This window comes from Takifugu flavidus, chromosome 3, assembly GCF_003711565.1.
Source record: "Takifugu flavidus isolate HTHZ2018 chromosome 3, ASM371156v2, whole genome shotgun sequence".
Lineage (NCBI taxonomy): Eukaryota > Metazoa > Chordata > Actinopteri > Tetraodontiformes > Tetraodontidae > Takifugu > Takifugu flavidus.
Window position 1 is genome coordinate 18,776,809 of NC_079522.1, and position 16,096 is coordinate 18,792,904.

Consider the following 16,096-nt stretch of genomic DNA (forward strand, 5'->3'; position numbering starts at 1 on the left):
CAGAAGAAGCAGCAGAAGAAGAAGCAGACGAAGAAGCAGAAGAACTCTCTACTATACTCAGCCCTTTAGTGGCGTGTTTTGTAGGGGCGTGTTTTGAAAACTCCGTAGCTAGACTTGTTAGTAAGCGACCCATTGCTTTGTTTTAAACAAGAAGTATAAAGAAGTGCTTTAAGGTGAGGAGCAGAGCATCATTTGAAGGTTGCTGTTACAGTTGTTTATGTGATTCCCAGTATCACGCATGTTAAGTCACTTCGTTTCTAAAAACTAGTTAGCAATATGCTAATTGTGTCTTGTCATAAAGCGTACACGATTCTCGCCCAGAAACAAAAAGGAAGTACTGTGACTCGAATGTAGTTAATCTAAAAACGAATGTAGGTATAAGTAATCATTAGAAGCTTCGTGTGTGATATTGTTTAGTGTGGGGTGGTCAGAATTGACGTTGACAGTGCAGTCACGGAAATGATGACATATCTCCGCGACGTATTATATTTTAAGTGTGTAGACTTCGCCTTAACGTGTATAGTGTATTTTCGGCGCTTTCGTGGACACCCAAAAAAAGCGTCCGTCTTAGCACGGAAGTAAAATTTCCCATCGCTACCTCTCTTCGTGGCAAACTATTCTCCGCCTATTCTCTCCTCTACCTGTCCTCCCCTCTTCTCCTCCCCCTTCTCCTCTCTCTCTACGAGGATCCCCCTATATGAGCCTGGTCCTGCTCAAGATTTCTTCCTGTTAAAGGGGAGTTTTTCCTTGACACTGTCGCTTGTTTGGGGTTAGGCCCTGGGATTCTGTAAAGCGCCTAGAAACAATTTGGATTGTAACAGACGCTATATAAATAAAGATTGATTGATTCATTAAAACTGTTAATTACCAAATAAAGTGAGACAATCCACATTATCTATCCTTTTTAAATTTTCTGGACGTAAAGTATCCAGTCGTTTCTGTATTATATCTTTTAGAGCCATTGAGTCTAAATGTCAAGCTGATTTCATGTTGGGCGATAAATAGGATGCCTAAGAAATATTATCTTTTGAGAATAAGGGGAAAATAGTCAAATTAATTACTTGTACTGCATCTTCCACAAGAAATATCTGGACAACACAAGCCTGGATCAACTTTCTGAATCAGAATTAGAGAACCATAATAAGTGCAACACTTTTTATATATTATGATTCTGTAATTATATAATGTCACACTCTATATATACTAATTGTTTATGGTACTGTATTAATTTTACCTTAATGTTGCCATATTGACACTTCTCTTAAATTCAATTCATTTGTTTCCAAATGCAAATACAGTGATCCCTCGTTTATCGCGGGAGTTGCGTTCCAAAAATAACACGCGAAAAGTGAAATCCGTGAAGTAGTCAGCTTTATTTTTTTTTATTATTTTACAATGCAATACTGAACTATAGAATGAAACCAAAAATCAAAACCTGTTTTAAAGCCCAAAATTTGTTTAAAACAATAATTTTAATCTAGTAATACAAGGTTGGAAACATTGTCACTGGCGTATTTCCCAGTCCCAGCTGTGCCTCTTCGTCCTGACTCCGCTCCGCTGGAGCGTCTGTTTCTACTGAAGGCGCAGGAGTCTTTCTCCGAGAGAAGAACATTGTTATGGGTAGTTGTTGGCGCTCTTTCTTTTTCTGAGCAAGAAGATTTTTATAAACGGATATGCCACCTTCGATTATATTTGAGAACTGCAATGAACGACTCGCAAAACAAATCCGTGAAGCACCGAAGCCGTGAAAGATGAAACGCGATATAGCGAGGGATCACTGTATAGTGTTCTTTATAATTAAATTATGTCTTCTCTTACCCCATCTTCAGTATGTTGCCGACCACCTCGACACAAAACAGTTGCACCCTCAGTTCTAGGGATGCTGCACGTCACACAGCTGGAGCCAAGCGCTACAAATACCTCAGACGACTGCTTCATTTCCACCAGATGGACTTCGAATTTGCCTTGTGGCAGATGTTTTATTTGTTTACATCACCACAGCGAGTTTACCGAAACTTCCACTACAGGAAACAGACAAAAGACCAGTGGGCCAGGGATGATCCTGCTTTCCTAGTCCTGTTAAGCATCTGGCTGTGTGGTAAGAATGTGACAAAGGCTATGTCTAGTTGCACCTATTTTTTTTTTTTGTCTATTTCAATCCTTTCTTTACAGTTTCAACAGTAGGCTTTGGTTTGGTGCTTGACATGGGACTCCTGGAGACCCTAAAGCTGCTTTTGTGGGTAATCTTTGTTGACTGCATAGGAGTTGGTCTGCTTATATCAACTATTATGTGGTAAGTATCCTCTGTGATTTTTATGTAGGCAAATAAATATGTTTGCGATATTACAAAGTATCTTTCCGATTAATTTGATCCAATCATTAATTTGATTTGCTCAACATTTAAATACCGTAATTACAGACTACAGAGCGCACCTGATTAAAAGCCGCATAATCTAATTTTAGAAAGGAAATCAATTTTGTACTTATACAAGCCGCACCGGATTTTAAGCCACAGGTATCCCACGTAGTAATATGAAAAATTAGATCGAAAACATTCAGTACCGGTATATGTTTTTATTACCGTAAGAGACGAGTCACTGACAAGTGACAGACAGGTAAGAAACAACAGCCACTCTTTTCACTTGTATGTTTATACAGAGACCTTAAATCCAAATTTTATCACGTCAGGATTTTTTAACTTTTCTTTTAATTTAATCCGCTTAGCAACATAAACAAATATATTCTACCGGTAAATGCTTTTTTTTTCTAACCGTGTCTGTAATGCAGCTACCTTGAAATATACGTTTGTATCAGATACACACAAATTACGTTGTTTATGCTTTTTTACTCCAACAATGAACAATCTAAAACTCCCCAATGGCCCACCTCTAAAATCTTTTTATTTTCGCCGCGGTGGCGATTGCTTTTGCCTTTCGTCTGATTTGTACAGCGGAAACACCGCGGCCGCCTGCTCTCTGTGTGTTGACCCAGTCTTCCAGAAAGTTTTCAAACTCGGGCTGCCTGCTATGTTTACGTCTAAAAGCTTTTGTCGTCTTTTTGCTTTGGATCAGTTCTTCAGGGTGGCGTCTCCACCTTCTCACCACTGATTACCGTAATGTATGCCAAGATTACGTGCGCCAGCTCGATTTCCTTCTTCAACCGCCAGAGTGATCGCTCTTAACTTAAAAGTCGCATCATATGCTTTTCTTCTAGTATTTTCCATGTTGATGAGCGTTAGTTAAAATGACTGATTCACAATAGTTGTGATAGAGTGCCACGAAAAAAACCATAAATAAGCCGCACCGTAGAATAACCCGCAGTGTTTAAAGTGTAGAAAAAAAGTAGCGTCTTATAGTCCGGAAATTATGGTATGCACTTTAGAAGTAAAGGCATAAAATTCAGAAAAAAAACACAATTTACAACACATAGCTATATGTGTATGAAAAGAGAATGTTTTAAACCTGGATTTTTAAAATAAAAAAATGACATTGGGAACACCTCAATATTGTCAGAAAGTTGCTAATATAGTACTTGTACAAATCCATTAAATCCATATCAATACATTGAGATTAAATGCATGTAATTTTTGATGTAAAATATTCCAGGCTCATCACCAACCAGTACCTGCTGAAACATCCAAGCAGAAACTTTGATGTGGAGTGGGGCTATGCATTTGATGTTCATCTCAATGCTTTCTATCCTCTTCTAGTCATCCTTCATTTCCTGCAGCTTCTTTTCATCAACCGTGAGTAAAACATGTTCACTACAGGTCCGTCTGATGCTATTATACAATAGGGTCCTTGTTTGATTTCAAATACAGGATGACAATGGAATGTGGAATGGAATTTGTCTTTTTTGAGTTATTCATTTATACAGTGTAATACACCGTTGAGGAAGTAAAGGAATGGGAGAACAACATCATCAGTGCATCATCAGTAATAATGTTGACTTTTGCATTGGTATGTCATGGTAAAGAAATAGCTTGGTCAAAAGGCAGAGATCTTAATTACCAGTCAAACCATGGGGATACATTGAGTGAGCCAGATAAAGCACAAAGAACCTTCTTATTATTCAGAAAACCCTACAACTTCCTTCTTCTTCTCCCTTGTCCTCCTTTTCATTTTCTTTCTTTTTCTATTCCTCCCCCTTCTTCTAACTATCATCATGAATTGGAAATAAAAAAGGATCACATTCAAACTTGCACTCACAGATATCCAACCATCCACAAAATGTAAAGAAAATGTGATTTATCCGACTAGGCTACTTTCTACCATTGATCCATGGTCCAGTTCTGATGCTCACATGCCATTGCTGGCGTAGCCATATCCGACAGGTCTGGAACTCTGCAGAACAAGAACATTCTATAAGAGCTCCAGTTTTGGGAAATGTACCAACCCTGTCATCTGGCTGTCACAATTTGGTCCTAAACTTGCTAAAATCCTTATGCTTGCCTTTTTGTCATCTGCTAACACATTCACTTAATGGAAAAGCTGTTTATTTGAAGGCTAATATATTCCAGTTGCTACAATGAAGACATAATTAGTGTTTTTTCTGTTATGACTGATCATTGTATATTAACACCCGATACCACAATATCTTATTTAAATTTGCACTGCTTTTACATTTGTGTTTTTTGCATGTTATAGATATTGTGGTCATAAACTCTGACTGGTTCCTGGGTTACTTTGTTGGCAATACTCTGTGGCTGGTTGCCATAGGTTATTATCTCTACATCACATTCTTGGGGTATAATGGTAAGTTCTATTCATATAGAATTTTATTAAGAAATGTAAAAACAAAATACTACTGTGAATTTGCCCTTTCTGGATATGTATTTTCATATTGGTGTTTGATTTTTATTCAACTTGTTTAGTTTTCTTGTTAGCCTGCTGATCAAAAGAAAACATAATTGACAACTAAGCCAATTAGGAATTTGAAGCTGTGCTAATAAATATCCCCTGTTATCCACACAGCTCTACCTTTCTTGACAAACACCGTTGTGCTCCTTTACCCTTTTGCACTTCTTGGCCTCGTCTATATCCTCTCCGTCTCCCTGGGGTGGAATTTCACGCAGGGCCTCTGCTGGTTTTACAAGTACAGAGTCCAGTAGGACCTGTTCACTCCAGGCATTGGACATAACAATAAGGCAATGACATTTGAGATAAACCAATAGCTTGATTATTCAGTAAAGTTGAACAGTTTGTTTATATACAGTTAGGTAAGTACTATTTATCTGTGTTCATCATCTATTTGACATTTTTTTTAAATGTGTCTTAAGTGTAAAATTGTACTTACATGAAAATCCAGATTGTGTGGTCATGTAATTTATTAAAGGATCTTCTGTCATTATAAAAATAACTGGTTTTGTTATGATGATTATATAGTACATCCTCCCATTTTAAGTGATGGTTGGAAACAGGCACTTATTTTTTGGAATAAATATTCTCACAGATACATTAGTTTGAAGTACAGTGATCCCTCGCTATATCGCGGTTCATCTTTCACGGCTTCGCTGCTTCACGGATTTTTTTTGCGAGTCGTTCATTGCAGTTCTCAAATATAATCGAAGGTGGCATATCCGTTTATAAAAATCTTCTTGCTCAGAAAAAGAAAGAGCGCCAACAACTACCCATAACAATGTTCTTCTCTCGGAGAAAGACTCCTGCGCCTTCAGTAGAAACAGACGCTCCAGCGGAGCGGAGTCAGGACGAAGAGGCACAGCTGGGACTGGGAAATACGCAAGTGACAATGTTTCCAACCTTGTATTACTAGATTAAAATTATTGTTTTAAACAAATTTTGGGCTTTAAAACAGGTTTTGATTTTTGGTTTCATTCTATAGTTCAGTATTGCATTGTAAAATAATAAAAAAAAAATAAAGCTGACTACTTCACGGATTTCACTTTTCGCGTGTTATTTTTGGAACGCAACTCCCGCGATAAACGAGGGATCACTACTCAAATACTGGAGTCACTGAAATTGAGATAATTTGCACAAAAGGCGTAAAAATGACTAGTGTGTGCTGCATTTATGTAGGACATCATTGTAGCCATCTGTAGTGTAGTGTGTGGCTCCACATTTACCTCCTATGATGCCTAAGAGAAGATACTGTTGTAACATAATTTTCCCTCCTGCAGAACAGCCAGCTATTGAATCGTATGTGTGGCGAGCGACTGTTATGCTGCACCCACTGCATCAAACCTAGCATCAATCCCCCTTATTAGGCAGGTTACGGGTGCTATAACTATGTGGTGATAGGGTTCATTAGGTGTTATACAAAAATACTTACCTTTCGCAATTGTGGCCATGACTGAGTTTTATTAAAACGGGTAAGTATGAACCGCCCCATCATGGAAATTGGAAATGGAAAAGTCACAGTCACTGTACCTTAAAGCGGGTCCCGGGGATGCGAAGACCAATTTATGGGATCCCAGATGACTGGCTGGTTGCCAAAACTGGCTTTAAGACACCCCAGGATAAAAGGATACCTTGCGGGTGTTGACTAAACTAAAAAGACAGAGGATGGGAATGTTCATTTATGGTAGGCATCTCACACATGGTATTTGCAGAAGATAAGCTTATGTTGTTATACATGAAGGCAGAGAAATCCGCTGACCTAAAAATGCCACATAAATGCATAAGATCAGTCACATGACATGCACAACGTTATTTAACATGAATGTTAGTTGATAGTTAATTGAACTTATCCATGGGCCTCACAGGTGTAGTTTTGGACGTGTTCCACAACATCAGACCAGATTCATCTGTAAAAGCTAACATGTTGTGCACTGGATTGGAAAAAGTCAATTTTATACACAATGTATGTATAGAAGAAGTCTTCCCTCCGCTGTCAAATCATTTTGGGCATCTGTGCTTCTGCGGTCTAGAGTTGGCCTTGGTCTTGAATTTTGACGAGTCCATCAGCTGCAGGCACTTTTGGTCTGCCTTGGTGTATGAATATATGGGAAGAGAAAACAATTGAGTTATGTAGGAACAGAACAAAGCAGTATACATTGAAAGGGGCTGAATATATTCTATACATATTTATATAATTATATATTTATATAGTGTAGAGAGTGTTCATGCTTCTTTTGAACCGCAGAACACCATCGATGTTGAGACAACTCCAAAGTGTTTACTTCTTTCAGTGTCTTCACGGGGTAATGTGTGAGTTGTCTTTTGATTGTTTTCCATAAACGAGACAGACCTCATTTCCAATACTGTGGCTGACCTGGCATATCTTGTGGTTCTGGCTCTTCTGGGTTCCCATGGGATTTTAATTTTACAGGATCATCAAGTGCAGAGTGTGAAATCTGGTGTTTTACAGCCCAGTGTCGTAAGACACAAAACCAGTTGTCCAGAGTATGGATAGATGATGAGGATGAAGATTGATTTTCTATCCACTTTCTATGCCATGCATAATAGTGTCTGAAAATTTCAATCTTGAGTAGATATTGCCTTCCCAATGGCTGTCTTTGTCCTGTAATCAAGTCATTGTGCATATGCTAAATTAGTAGACTAAATGTCGAATATTAATGACAAAGTATAATTGTGAATACGCTAATATTCATCATTTTCAGATCTGAGAAAAAGAATCTTGTTACCCAAAACGTTTGGGGAACAATGGGCTCTGTTTAGTTTCTGATTAGATAATGTGAAACTTTATCTTAATATTTGTTCATGGTTTGGTCCTAGCTAATCTTTAGATACCTACATAATCTACGCGTTCTTATGTCTAATGAGGTGAGTGGATCAGAGGTTTTCATGGTCATGGGTTAATGGCTCCCGACTTTCTGGGTCTTTCATGCTGTCGGTTGTGAGTGCCGCTATTTGCAATTGACGTCAAATAGCTATGAAGTCACGCACCCTACTGTCCCCTACTTTTATATTGGTGATCAGTACAAACCAAGCATTAAAACAATAAAATATCCCTGCCTCATAATTTCACAAGTCTGTCGCAGTTGGTGGCAGTAATGTACATTGGCGCTGTTTAGCACACGGCCAAATGGAAAAGAAGAAGAAAGATCACGAGGAGGCGGACTTTGCCTTTCTCTGTTGTATAATTCTGGGTTTCTGCAATTACCGGGTGATTCGTGGTGACATCGCTTTTCTAAGACGAGACTGAATTGCCAGCTGCTTGAGGTAACTACCCGTTGACATCGCATTCATTCAGCCGGCGGTGAGTGATTTTGCCTTTTAACTGTCAACGCATCGGGCTGCGGTTTTTAATTTCAACACCAGGTGCCTCGTAATTCATTAAAACTAGACCGTTGCGTTTATTATGTTGATTATGTGACATGCGAATAATAATGCCTTCATGTGCGGTTTCCAGATGCACTCATTAGTCTACCCCCCCAACAATATTCTCATAAACGACACAAGTCACGATGCATTTATGGCGATCAAGGGAAATCTTTGTTCCAAATTGTCTTCAAATATAACGCCATTGGTCACCGTAATGAATGAATAGAGGGAATTCGGATTTCACGGCTCGACTGATAAAACGAAACATCCTTTGATTTCAGCGGAAGCCGGGTCTCCTCGTTTGCGGTTGTTTTCTGTGCTCCTTGTCGACGATGTTGGGATTGACATTTAAAATGAGTTGCCTTTGCATGGTTCGGGTTCACTGCCTAATTTTCATAGCTTGCACACCCTTACCAGTGCCTTACAGCGTATTAGTTGTGTTCCAGACTCGAACCTACCTTCTTAAATATTTACATTGGATTTTTATTAGCACTTTGTATTGTCCAAAAAGCACTTAGTTGCCCTATTAGAAAATTAATCCTAAAATTACCTACCTAAAAAGTGTTGACTACAGAATATGAAAGTCCCCCCTTGAACATCTCAAAGATGATTGACAGAAATAAAGGTTTCCGAGCTAAAATTCAAGTGTTATAGCAAAATTTTATAAAATTCAGTCTTCATTTTGTCATTCTGGGACATTCATTCAAATTGTACTGATAACCTTCCTCATGGGACGGGTTAAGTCCATCTGCAATTTGGTTTATCTAGTTGGTCTACATAACTTCAAACAATCTGTTGATTACCTTTATTAGTGTTGGAGAACAACTATCTGCTGAGTAAGAGAATGCAACATGTCCTATTCATTGTATATGACCCGAGCCATCTCCAAAATCAACCATTTTAAATAATTACCGTAATTTCCAGACTATAGAGCGCACCTAATTAAAAGCAGCATAATCTAATTTTAGAAAGAAAATCAATTTTGTACTTATACAAGCCGCACCGGATTTTAAGCCGCAGGTATCCCACGTAGTAATATGAAAAATTAGATTGAAAACATTCAGTACCGGTATATGTTTTTATTACCGTAAGAGACGAGTCACTGACGAGTGACAGACAGGTGAGAAACAACAGCCACTCTTTTCACTTGTATGTTTATACAGACCTTAAATCCAATTTTTATCACGTCAGGATTTTTTAACTTTTCTTTTAATTTAATCCGCTTAGCAACATAAACAAATATATTCTACCGGCTTTTTTTTCTTCTAACGGTGTCTGTAATGCAGCTACCTTGAAATATACGTCTGTATTAGCTACACACAAATCACGTTGTTTATGCTCTTTTACTCAAACAATGAACAATCTAAAACTCCCGATGGCCCACCTCTAAAATCTTTTATTTTCATCGCGGTGGCGATTGCTTTTGCCTTCCGTCTGATTTGTACAGCGGAAACACCGCGGCCGCCTGCTCTCTGTGTGTTGATCCAGTCTTCCAGAAAGTTTTCAAGTTCGGGCCACCTGCGATGTTTACGTCTAAAAGCTTATGTTGTCTTTTTGCTTTGGGTCAGTTCTTCAGGGTGGCGTCTCCACCTTCTCGCCATTGATTACCGTAATGCCAAGATTACGTGTGCCAGCTCGATTTCCTTCTTCAACCGCCAGAGTGATCGCTCTTAACTTAAAAGCTGCATCATATGCTTTTCTTCTAATATTTTCCATGTTGATGAGGGTTAATAAAAATGACTGATTCACAATAGTTGTGATAGTAGAATAAGCCGCAGTGTTTAAAGTGTAGGAAAAAAGCAGCGGTTTATAGTCTGGAAATTGCGGCACCTCATTTGTTAGTCTCTGCTAAATACTTGTCTATCTTAACAAGGATTAAACTAGCAAACTGATAATTTTAAAGGGAATCTTGCTGAGAAAAAAAAGCATATGTAATAAGGAAACATTAAGTGAAAGTGCTAACTTTCAAGGATGTGCAAAGCCTCACCTCTTAAAATTCATTACTTTTCTGTTTTTTTTCCCATTCTAGCAGTGCACGATGTAACAAAATTCATGGCCATTTAACTGCAACTTACATTTGAATATCTATGGTGTTTTTAACTTAATTTGGAATCATTTGTAAGTCATAACGTCATAGTCATAAAAGTCACAAGTCATAAAAAATGGTGCTCAAAAGATAATCCCAGATTAACAAAAAAGGCAATTTGGCAAACATATCTTATCATCAGAATAAACACAAGTGTCAGGATAACTTCAAATGCAGTGTTTTTCTCTGCAACCCTCCATTGCCTGATCATAAAGACACTTTGCCCAGTCCTTCTGCTGTTAAAGTGCAGCGTTGCATAACTCCAATACTCCAAACCAGTTCCATCCAGTTCAGGATGGGTTGCCAGGATACTGTCTTTATGTTCTGTGCTCTTTTTTCATGAATGAATGTGTCCCTGTACATGTATCTATGTGGGGCCTTCCAGAGATTTCTTTGTGAAAGGCGATAACTGGAATTATCTTGTTATTCTTGGTCTTAAGAAAACAGCAGAATATTTTCCTTTAATTTTCTTTCCTTTGAATTTTCTTATATTTATAACATTCATTTATTCTAAATATCTTTCTGTAGGTGACTTGGTGAATTGATCACAAGGACAATTTTGGCCTCTTTTTTATTATTTTTTTAATGCTTCTCATTTTTGTTCTTCAGCAATTTTGTCATGGCATCTTTTTTGATGAACAATTGTTTTGGCAAATCTCTCAAGAACGTTTGGTGCGGCGCTTCAGGTAATTGCCTCATGCTTCATTTAAAAAACCCCACACACATTTCAAGACATTCTGTATGGAAAAATTTCCCAACCATTGTAGACAGCAAAATCTATACTAATAATAAAATTTACTCTTGCACATGTGCTCTACCACTAAATTGATCAAATTTAGAATGTGTGGGTCCTATGTTCTTAAATATAGTCTCTTGAAACGGGTCAGGACGAAGAAGTATCCCATAGATGTAGCCCTTCTGCAAAGTAAATTCCTATTTAAATGTCCATGGAATAGATAATTATGTGTTTAAAACAAAAATGGCCCAGTTAAGCAATTTGTTTTTAAAACATGAAAAAAAAAGAATTACATTTAGTTTTACATTTTGAATTTCACAAATTAAAGAAACAACTGTTTATACACCAAATATTTATTCATAAACAGTTTGACATCATGGAAATATATTTACAATTTAAAGGATTAACCTTCACTTCACAATAGTGAAGTGTGGCATATTGTTAAGGGAATCACATTTTGTTGTTAAAACAACTGCATAAAAGGAACTTGAATAACACACACACATTTAACAGCGCAGTGTAATGGATGTTTTGTTTAACCCCGCATGTATATTACCGTATTTTCACGACTATAAGGCGCACCTAAAACACATTTTCTCAAAAATCAACGGTGCGCCTTATAATATGGAGCGCCTTGTGTGTGGACTGCATTCCAAAATCTGCTGTGCGCCTTTAGTGGGTGCACTACGGTAAATGCTCCGCCAATCGATTAGCGGCACACCTACGCGTAAGGATCCCCTAAAATGATGTCTGTGTAGATTCTCAATCATCCAGGTCATTGTATCCAAGGTAATTTTCAATGTCAACTGGACTGGGTTTCTTCTCTTGAAGACGTTTTGCCTTCTATCCAGAAGGCTTCTTCAGTTCGAACTGAACTGCAGGCCATCGAATATGCGGCTGAAAATGGCAATCGAGCAATCATAGTGTTTTCGCTTTATGAGGAGCCGGCATCTCTCCATATGTGCAAGGACAACTGTTGCGCAGCGGCTGCCAGTGGATTACCAGGAGAGGGCGGCCATCTTCCCTAACCCTAACCCTAACCAGAAGAGGGTGGCCATCTTCCGCACCTACTGCCGCGACAAGATAACCGGGCCCAGCCACATCACCAACATGGATGAGATCCCTCCGACTTTTAACATCCCTTTGACCCACTAAGTGGAGGAAAAGGGACCGGCACGGTGGTGATACACACAACGGGGCACGAGAATTCGTCGTTCACCGTGGTTCTCGGCTGCCACGGAAACAGACAGAGCGCTGGATGGCGGAAGGCGAACACTCCTTCACAAAGACTATGAGGCAGCGGCGGGCAGGTTATGCCACCATATGCGGGTGGATTGTAGACGCATGGGCTATGATACCGTCTTCATGTATTGGAAGAGCTTTCACAAAATCAACGCTGAACCGGAACCGGTCGTTGAGTCCGATTCAGATGATTAAGAAGAGGAATTCGGGATGTTGGACATTGAAATAGTGCAGCTGTTTAATTCAGATACAGAAGATGAAAACTTTGATGGTTTTGTGGCGGAAGAATGAATATTTTGTTCAATAAATGTGTCGAAACTCACTGTTTTACTTCCGTTGTCATTTTTTACTGTATGTTTCAGAATGCGCCTAATAATACCGTTCACCTTATGTATGTTTTAAATACAGAAATAGCACCCATAACTCAGACTGCGCCTTTTAATACAGTGTGCCTTATGGTCATGAAAATACGGTATGTAGGGTGAATGATCTGGGATGACAGCGATGTACCTGCTCTCTTAACATTATTGTTCTATGATTTCTACCCCAGTCTACAGATATTTCAGTAAGACAGCAACAAGCACTCACTTGGACTTTGACTATGATGGACCCTCCATGAAAACAACAGTTCCTGGTCCTCATTCACAAGTAACACACAAACACACAGAGATCTTCAACGGGACCAAAACACAACATTCACCAATGTAAGTGTTAAATTTTTTATATCTGCAGGATCTCTTGAAACAGCTGGGAGATATCCAAGTGAGTTTATCCTATATCTATATCTCTCTAACCATTTCTATTTATCTCACACCTCACCTGCCATTCTCTACATCCTCTCAGTACTTTCCATTACCTTACCTCTCTGCCCAAACAGAGCTCACAAATCAGCCACACCTGCAACCCATCCACTTGCAATCAGACACACCTGCACTGAATTCACTTGCAGTCAGCCACAGTATTTTGGTCACAGATCCACAATGCTAGACTGTGCTCTGTATCATGCATACCTCCCTAGCATTTTTCCTCAGCTCGCTCAAGTAGTATTGACCCAGCCTGTTCACCATGTCTCTATCTGTAACACCGAAACTTCCAACCCGACCTCAACTCAGAATAAAATATATTAAATCCAGTCAGACTCATCCGCACCCTCATTCAGAGGCGCATTTGATTCTCTGAATCATAGTCCATAACCTCCCCCCCGCCTCGAGTCCCACTCTCACATAGTACTTGCGAGTTTCCAGGGAGAGGGGGTTCAGTACCAGGTGGACTGGGATGGATTATGGTCCAGAAAAGAGGTCTGGGGGTTGTGTTTGCCAGATTTTGGACACCAAACTGGTGGCCTATTTTCATCAACACCCTGACCAGCTAGCCAAAAAAATGTGTTAATCAAGAACTTTCCTACCCCTGTATGTCCAGAATAGACTTTACTGTCTGAGGGTCCATCTCTATTTGCTCCCTGGGAATCTGACCTGCTGTCTGTCTCTAACAATGTCGTTTTTTAATTTTTTTTAAATCTTTGTTGTTATTAAAGACCGTTACTGTATGTGACTGTATGCGTTTTATTTAAGAAAATTATTCAATCAAACACACCAAGAATCAATTCTTCATCCAACAAACACCAATATCCCAAATAACAAGACAGATGACACAATACACTACTAAAAAACTTAAAACTAAACTTAAAACCACAGTACATACAAAGATACACTATCATTGTGAGTGTTTGCGTAAGCCATGAGAATAATGAAAGATGGGCTTGTCAGAGCCCCAAAATTGAGTGTCTCACAAGAGGTTGTTTTGCCTGATGTAAAATTGGCTGAGAATCCCCTTGAGTCTTGAACTGAGGAAGTAAAAATGTGCATAGTTTGCTGAGCTGACAACTAAGTGTCACTTGAAGTTACAGGTAATGTGGTGATATGCATATTAGTGGGCTAGTTGGAAACAGGTGAAATGTAAGCAGAATTGGCAACAAGAAAAAAAAGGGCCAATATTTTATCACGCAGCAGCTTGATCAGAGAATTGCTTGACAGGGCATGACATTATTTCTCTGAAACAACCCACTGTTTGGGATAACTGTTTTAGCACTTAATAACACTATAATATTATGCCTAGGTATAAACATCCTACTGGTTATTGGCTTTGATAGGGATCGGTGCGTTGCCGCAGGTTCTCTTGGGTGAGCCTGAGACAAGCAGCGGACTGGATGAAATCTTAACAGATGTTTATCTCTTCTTGACAAAAGATGGCTGTATTTTCCTCTCTAGGCAATTAAGTGGAGCAGTGTATTTTTAAAATTTTGACAGGTGTGATTTTTACATGTAGATCTCTTTCCTTATTCTACTGTGGTGAGGGCCCAACGAGCATTGTGAGGTTTTTCTGATTGTTCATAAAGATCAGATTCTTTGTTGAAGAAATATATGTTTCACTACCCTTGACTTATCTGATGATCAAATGACATTTTATGGCAAAGCAGCCAAACCATGAAATTCCACAAGGTTCACATACTTTTTAGTGGCACTGGATTTTTATGTTTTTCTATTCACCTATCTCTGTCATGAATGTCACCATTGCTATTCTGTATTAATATGTTTCATTTGTCTTTTTAGAATGTGGGGGCAATCAACTTCTTTTGTAACTATGAAAAGAGCAGGGGTAATTACTTGGTAGATGTGGACGACAACCGAATGTTGGACCTCTACACTCAGATCTCATCCATCCCAATTGGTTGGTAGCAAAGCTTTGAACTATTGTTTTAGACAATAAATGTATTCTTTCTTGCATCTTGACCCATATATCAGTGTAGACATGCAGTGAGATCAATCTGAACTTTCATATAAATCTATTCATACTCATTATTCTAATGTTGTTTTTAACTGGTCACTGAAGACGTGTTAAATTGTTGATTTTGACTAGTTTCTTATATTTATTATGTAAGTTTAGTATAAACAATTTCACAACAAAAACAGATTTTCTTACATCAATGTCCACTCCCACTTTGTCCTCCTATAGGATACAACCATCCAGCCCTTCTTAAACTGATGTCTAACCCTAACAATATGGTAGGCATTCAAATGCATGTGCATGCATACACACACACACACACACACTCACACTCACACTCACACTCACACACACACTCACACACGCACACGCACACACACACACACAAGCCAAAAGATGTATTTTTATTTTACATTAAGGGTATTTTTGTCAATACAATATTGTAGTTATTTTTCCTAAATTTGCTTTTTTGTTTACATTTTTGCATGAGGTTTTATTAGAATAAAAGGTTAGAAAGTCTGGAAACATTCTGACTGCACTGTATATATTAAGTGATTTTCTCAAAATCATCCAAAGTAATTCAGGCTAGTTAGGGCCCCAGACTGCTACTTGAAAGTTTTTGTCTGTGTTCCAGTGGAGCTTTAATAAAATGTTAGCATATAATTGATTAAACAAAACTCAATCTCATTTGCTAAGTTTAAATAAAACCATGTTTAATGTTAACAAGATGAGGTAACTGATATTGAAGAGGCAGCTACTGATCATTATTTTTTGTCATCTTTTTATTTTTTGAAATAACAAAAGGCAACTTTTCACAGTGTCTGTGTTTGTTGCTTCTAAACACAACATAAGAGGACACCAAACATCTATGAAATTTTGAAATGTAAACACTCTCAATAGGCCAAATTGATACCTTGTTTAAAGAAATCAGAGAGCTGAAATCTCCTCCATTTTTTCAAGGTGCTCCTTACTCTGTTTCATTATAAAATTGTAAAAACAACAAAA

At 38.4% G+C, this 16,096-nt stretch overlaps 2 protein-coding genes and 2 long non-coding RNA genes across 7 annotated transcripts in view; 2 read left to right on the forward strand and 2 right to left on the reverse strand.

The window, feature by feature from the left end:
• unc50 (unc-50 homolog (C. elegans)) lies at window positions 1-5,358 on the forward strand. Its single transcript, XM_057028645.1, has 6 exons — window positions 1-173; window positions 1,830-2,098; window positions 2,173-2,293; window positions 3,606-3,745; window positions 4,647-4,754; window positions 4,974-5,358. Exons 2-6 carry the CDS (start codon window positions 1,831-1,833, stop codon window positions 5,108-5,110), a joined length of 774 nt encoding a protein of 257 aa, XP_056884625.1. The 5' UTR covers window positions 1-173; window position 1,830; the 3' UTR covers window positions 5,111-5,358.
• Window positions 1,355-16,096, reverse strand: part of LOC130523382 (uncharacterized) — a 27,948-nt gene continuing 13,206 nt past the window's right edge. The window contains exon 2 of the long non-coding RNA XR_008949880.1: window positions 1,355-1,777. This is a non-coding gene — a long non-coding RNA (uncharacterized LOC130523382). The remainder of the gene's footprint in view (window positions 1,778-16,096) is intronic.
• Window positions 5,338-9,809, reverse strand: LOC130523378 (uncharacterized). The gene is made up of 3 exons (XR_008949876.1): window positions 9,628-9,809; window positions 5,965-6,944; window positions 5,338-5,478 (listed from the first exon to the last, which is right to left on the reverse strand). It is a non-coding gene; the product is annotated as an uncharacterized LOC130523378 (long non-coding RNA).
• The window catches only part of abat (4-aminobutyrate aminotransferase), a 32,198-nt gene continuing 24,056 nt past the window's right edge, over window positions 7,955-16,096 (forward strand). Inside the window, exons 1-6 of one of the 4 annotated variants that reach the window (XM_057028639.1) lie at window positions 7,955-8,141; window positions 10,939-11,015; window positions 12,858-12,955; window positions 13,040-13,069; window positions 14,917-15,034; window positions 15,320-15,369. In XM_057028639.1, the coding sequence (XP_056884619.1) occupies window positions 10,949-11,015; window positions 12,858-12,955; window positions 13,040-13,069; window positions 14,917-15,034; window positions 15,320-15,369 (363 nt within the window). In that variant the 5' untranslated portion in view covers window positions 7,955-8,141; window positions 10,939-10,948. Of the gene's footprint in view, window positions 8,179-10,857; window positions 11,016-12,857; window positions 12,956-13,039; window positions 13,070-14,916; window positions 15,035-15,319; window positions 15,370-16,096 lie in introns of all 4 variants that reach the window. The other 3 variants (XM_057028640.1, XM_057028641.1, XM_057028638.1) reach the window with 3 other exon arrangements.

What these genes read in the sequence shown, in the direction of transcription:
- unc50 (XM_057028645.1), top strand. Translation starts at nt 1,831, where the DNA reads ATGTTGCCGACCACCTCGACACAAAACAGTTGCACCCTCAGTTCTAGG. An exon ending in CTTATATCAACTATTATGTG is followed by an intron (nt 2,294 to 3,605) that starts GTAAGTATCCTC and finishes AAAATATTCCAG; the next exon opens with GCTCATCACCAACCAGTACC. An exon ending in CACATTCTTGGGGTATAATG is followed by an intron (nt 4,755 to 4,973) that starts GTAAGTTCTATT and finishes TTATCCACACAG; the next exon opens with CTCTACCTTTCTTGACAAAC.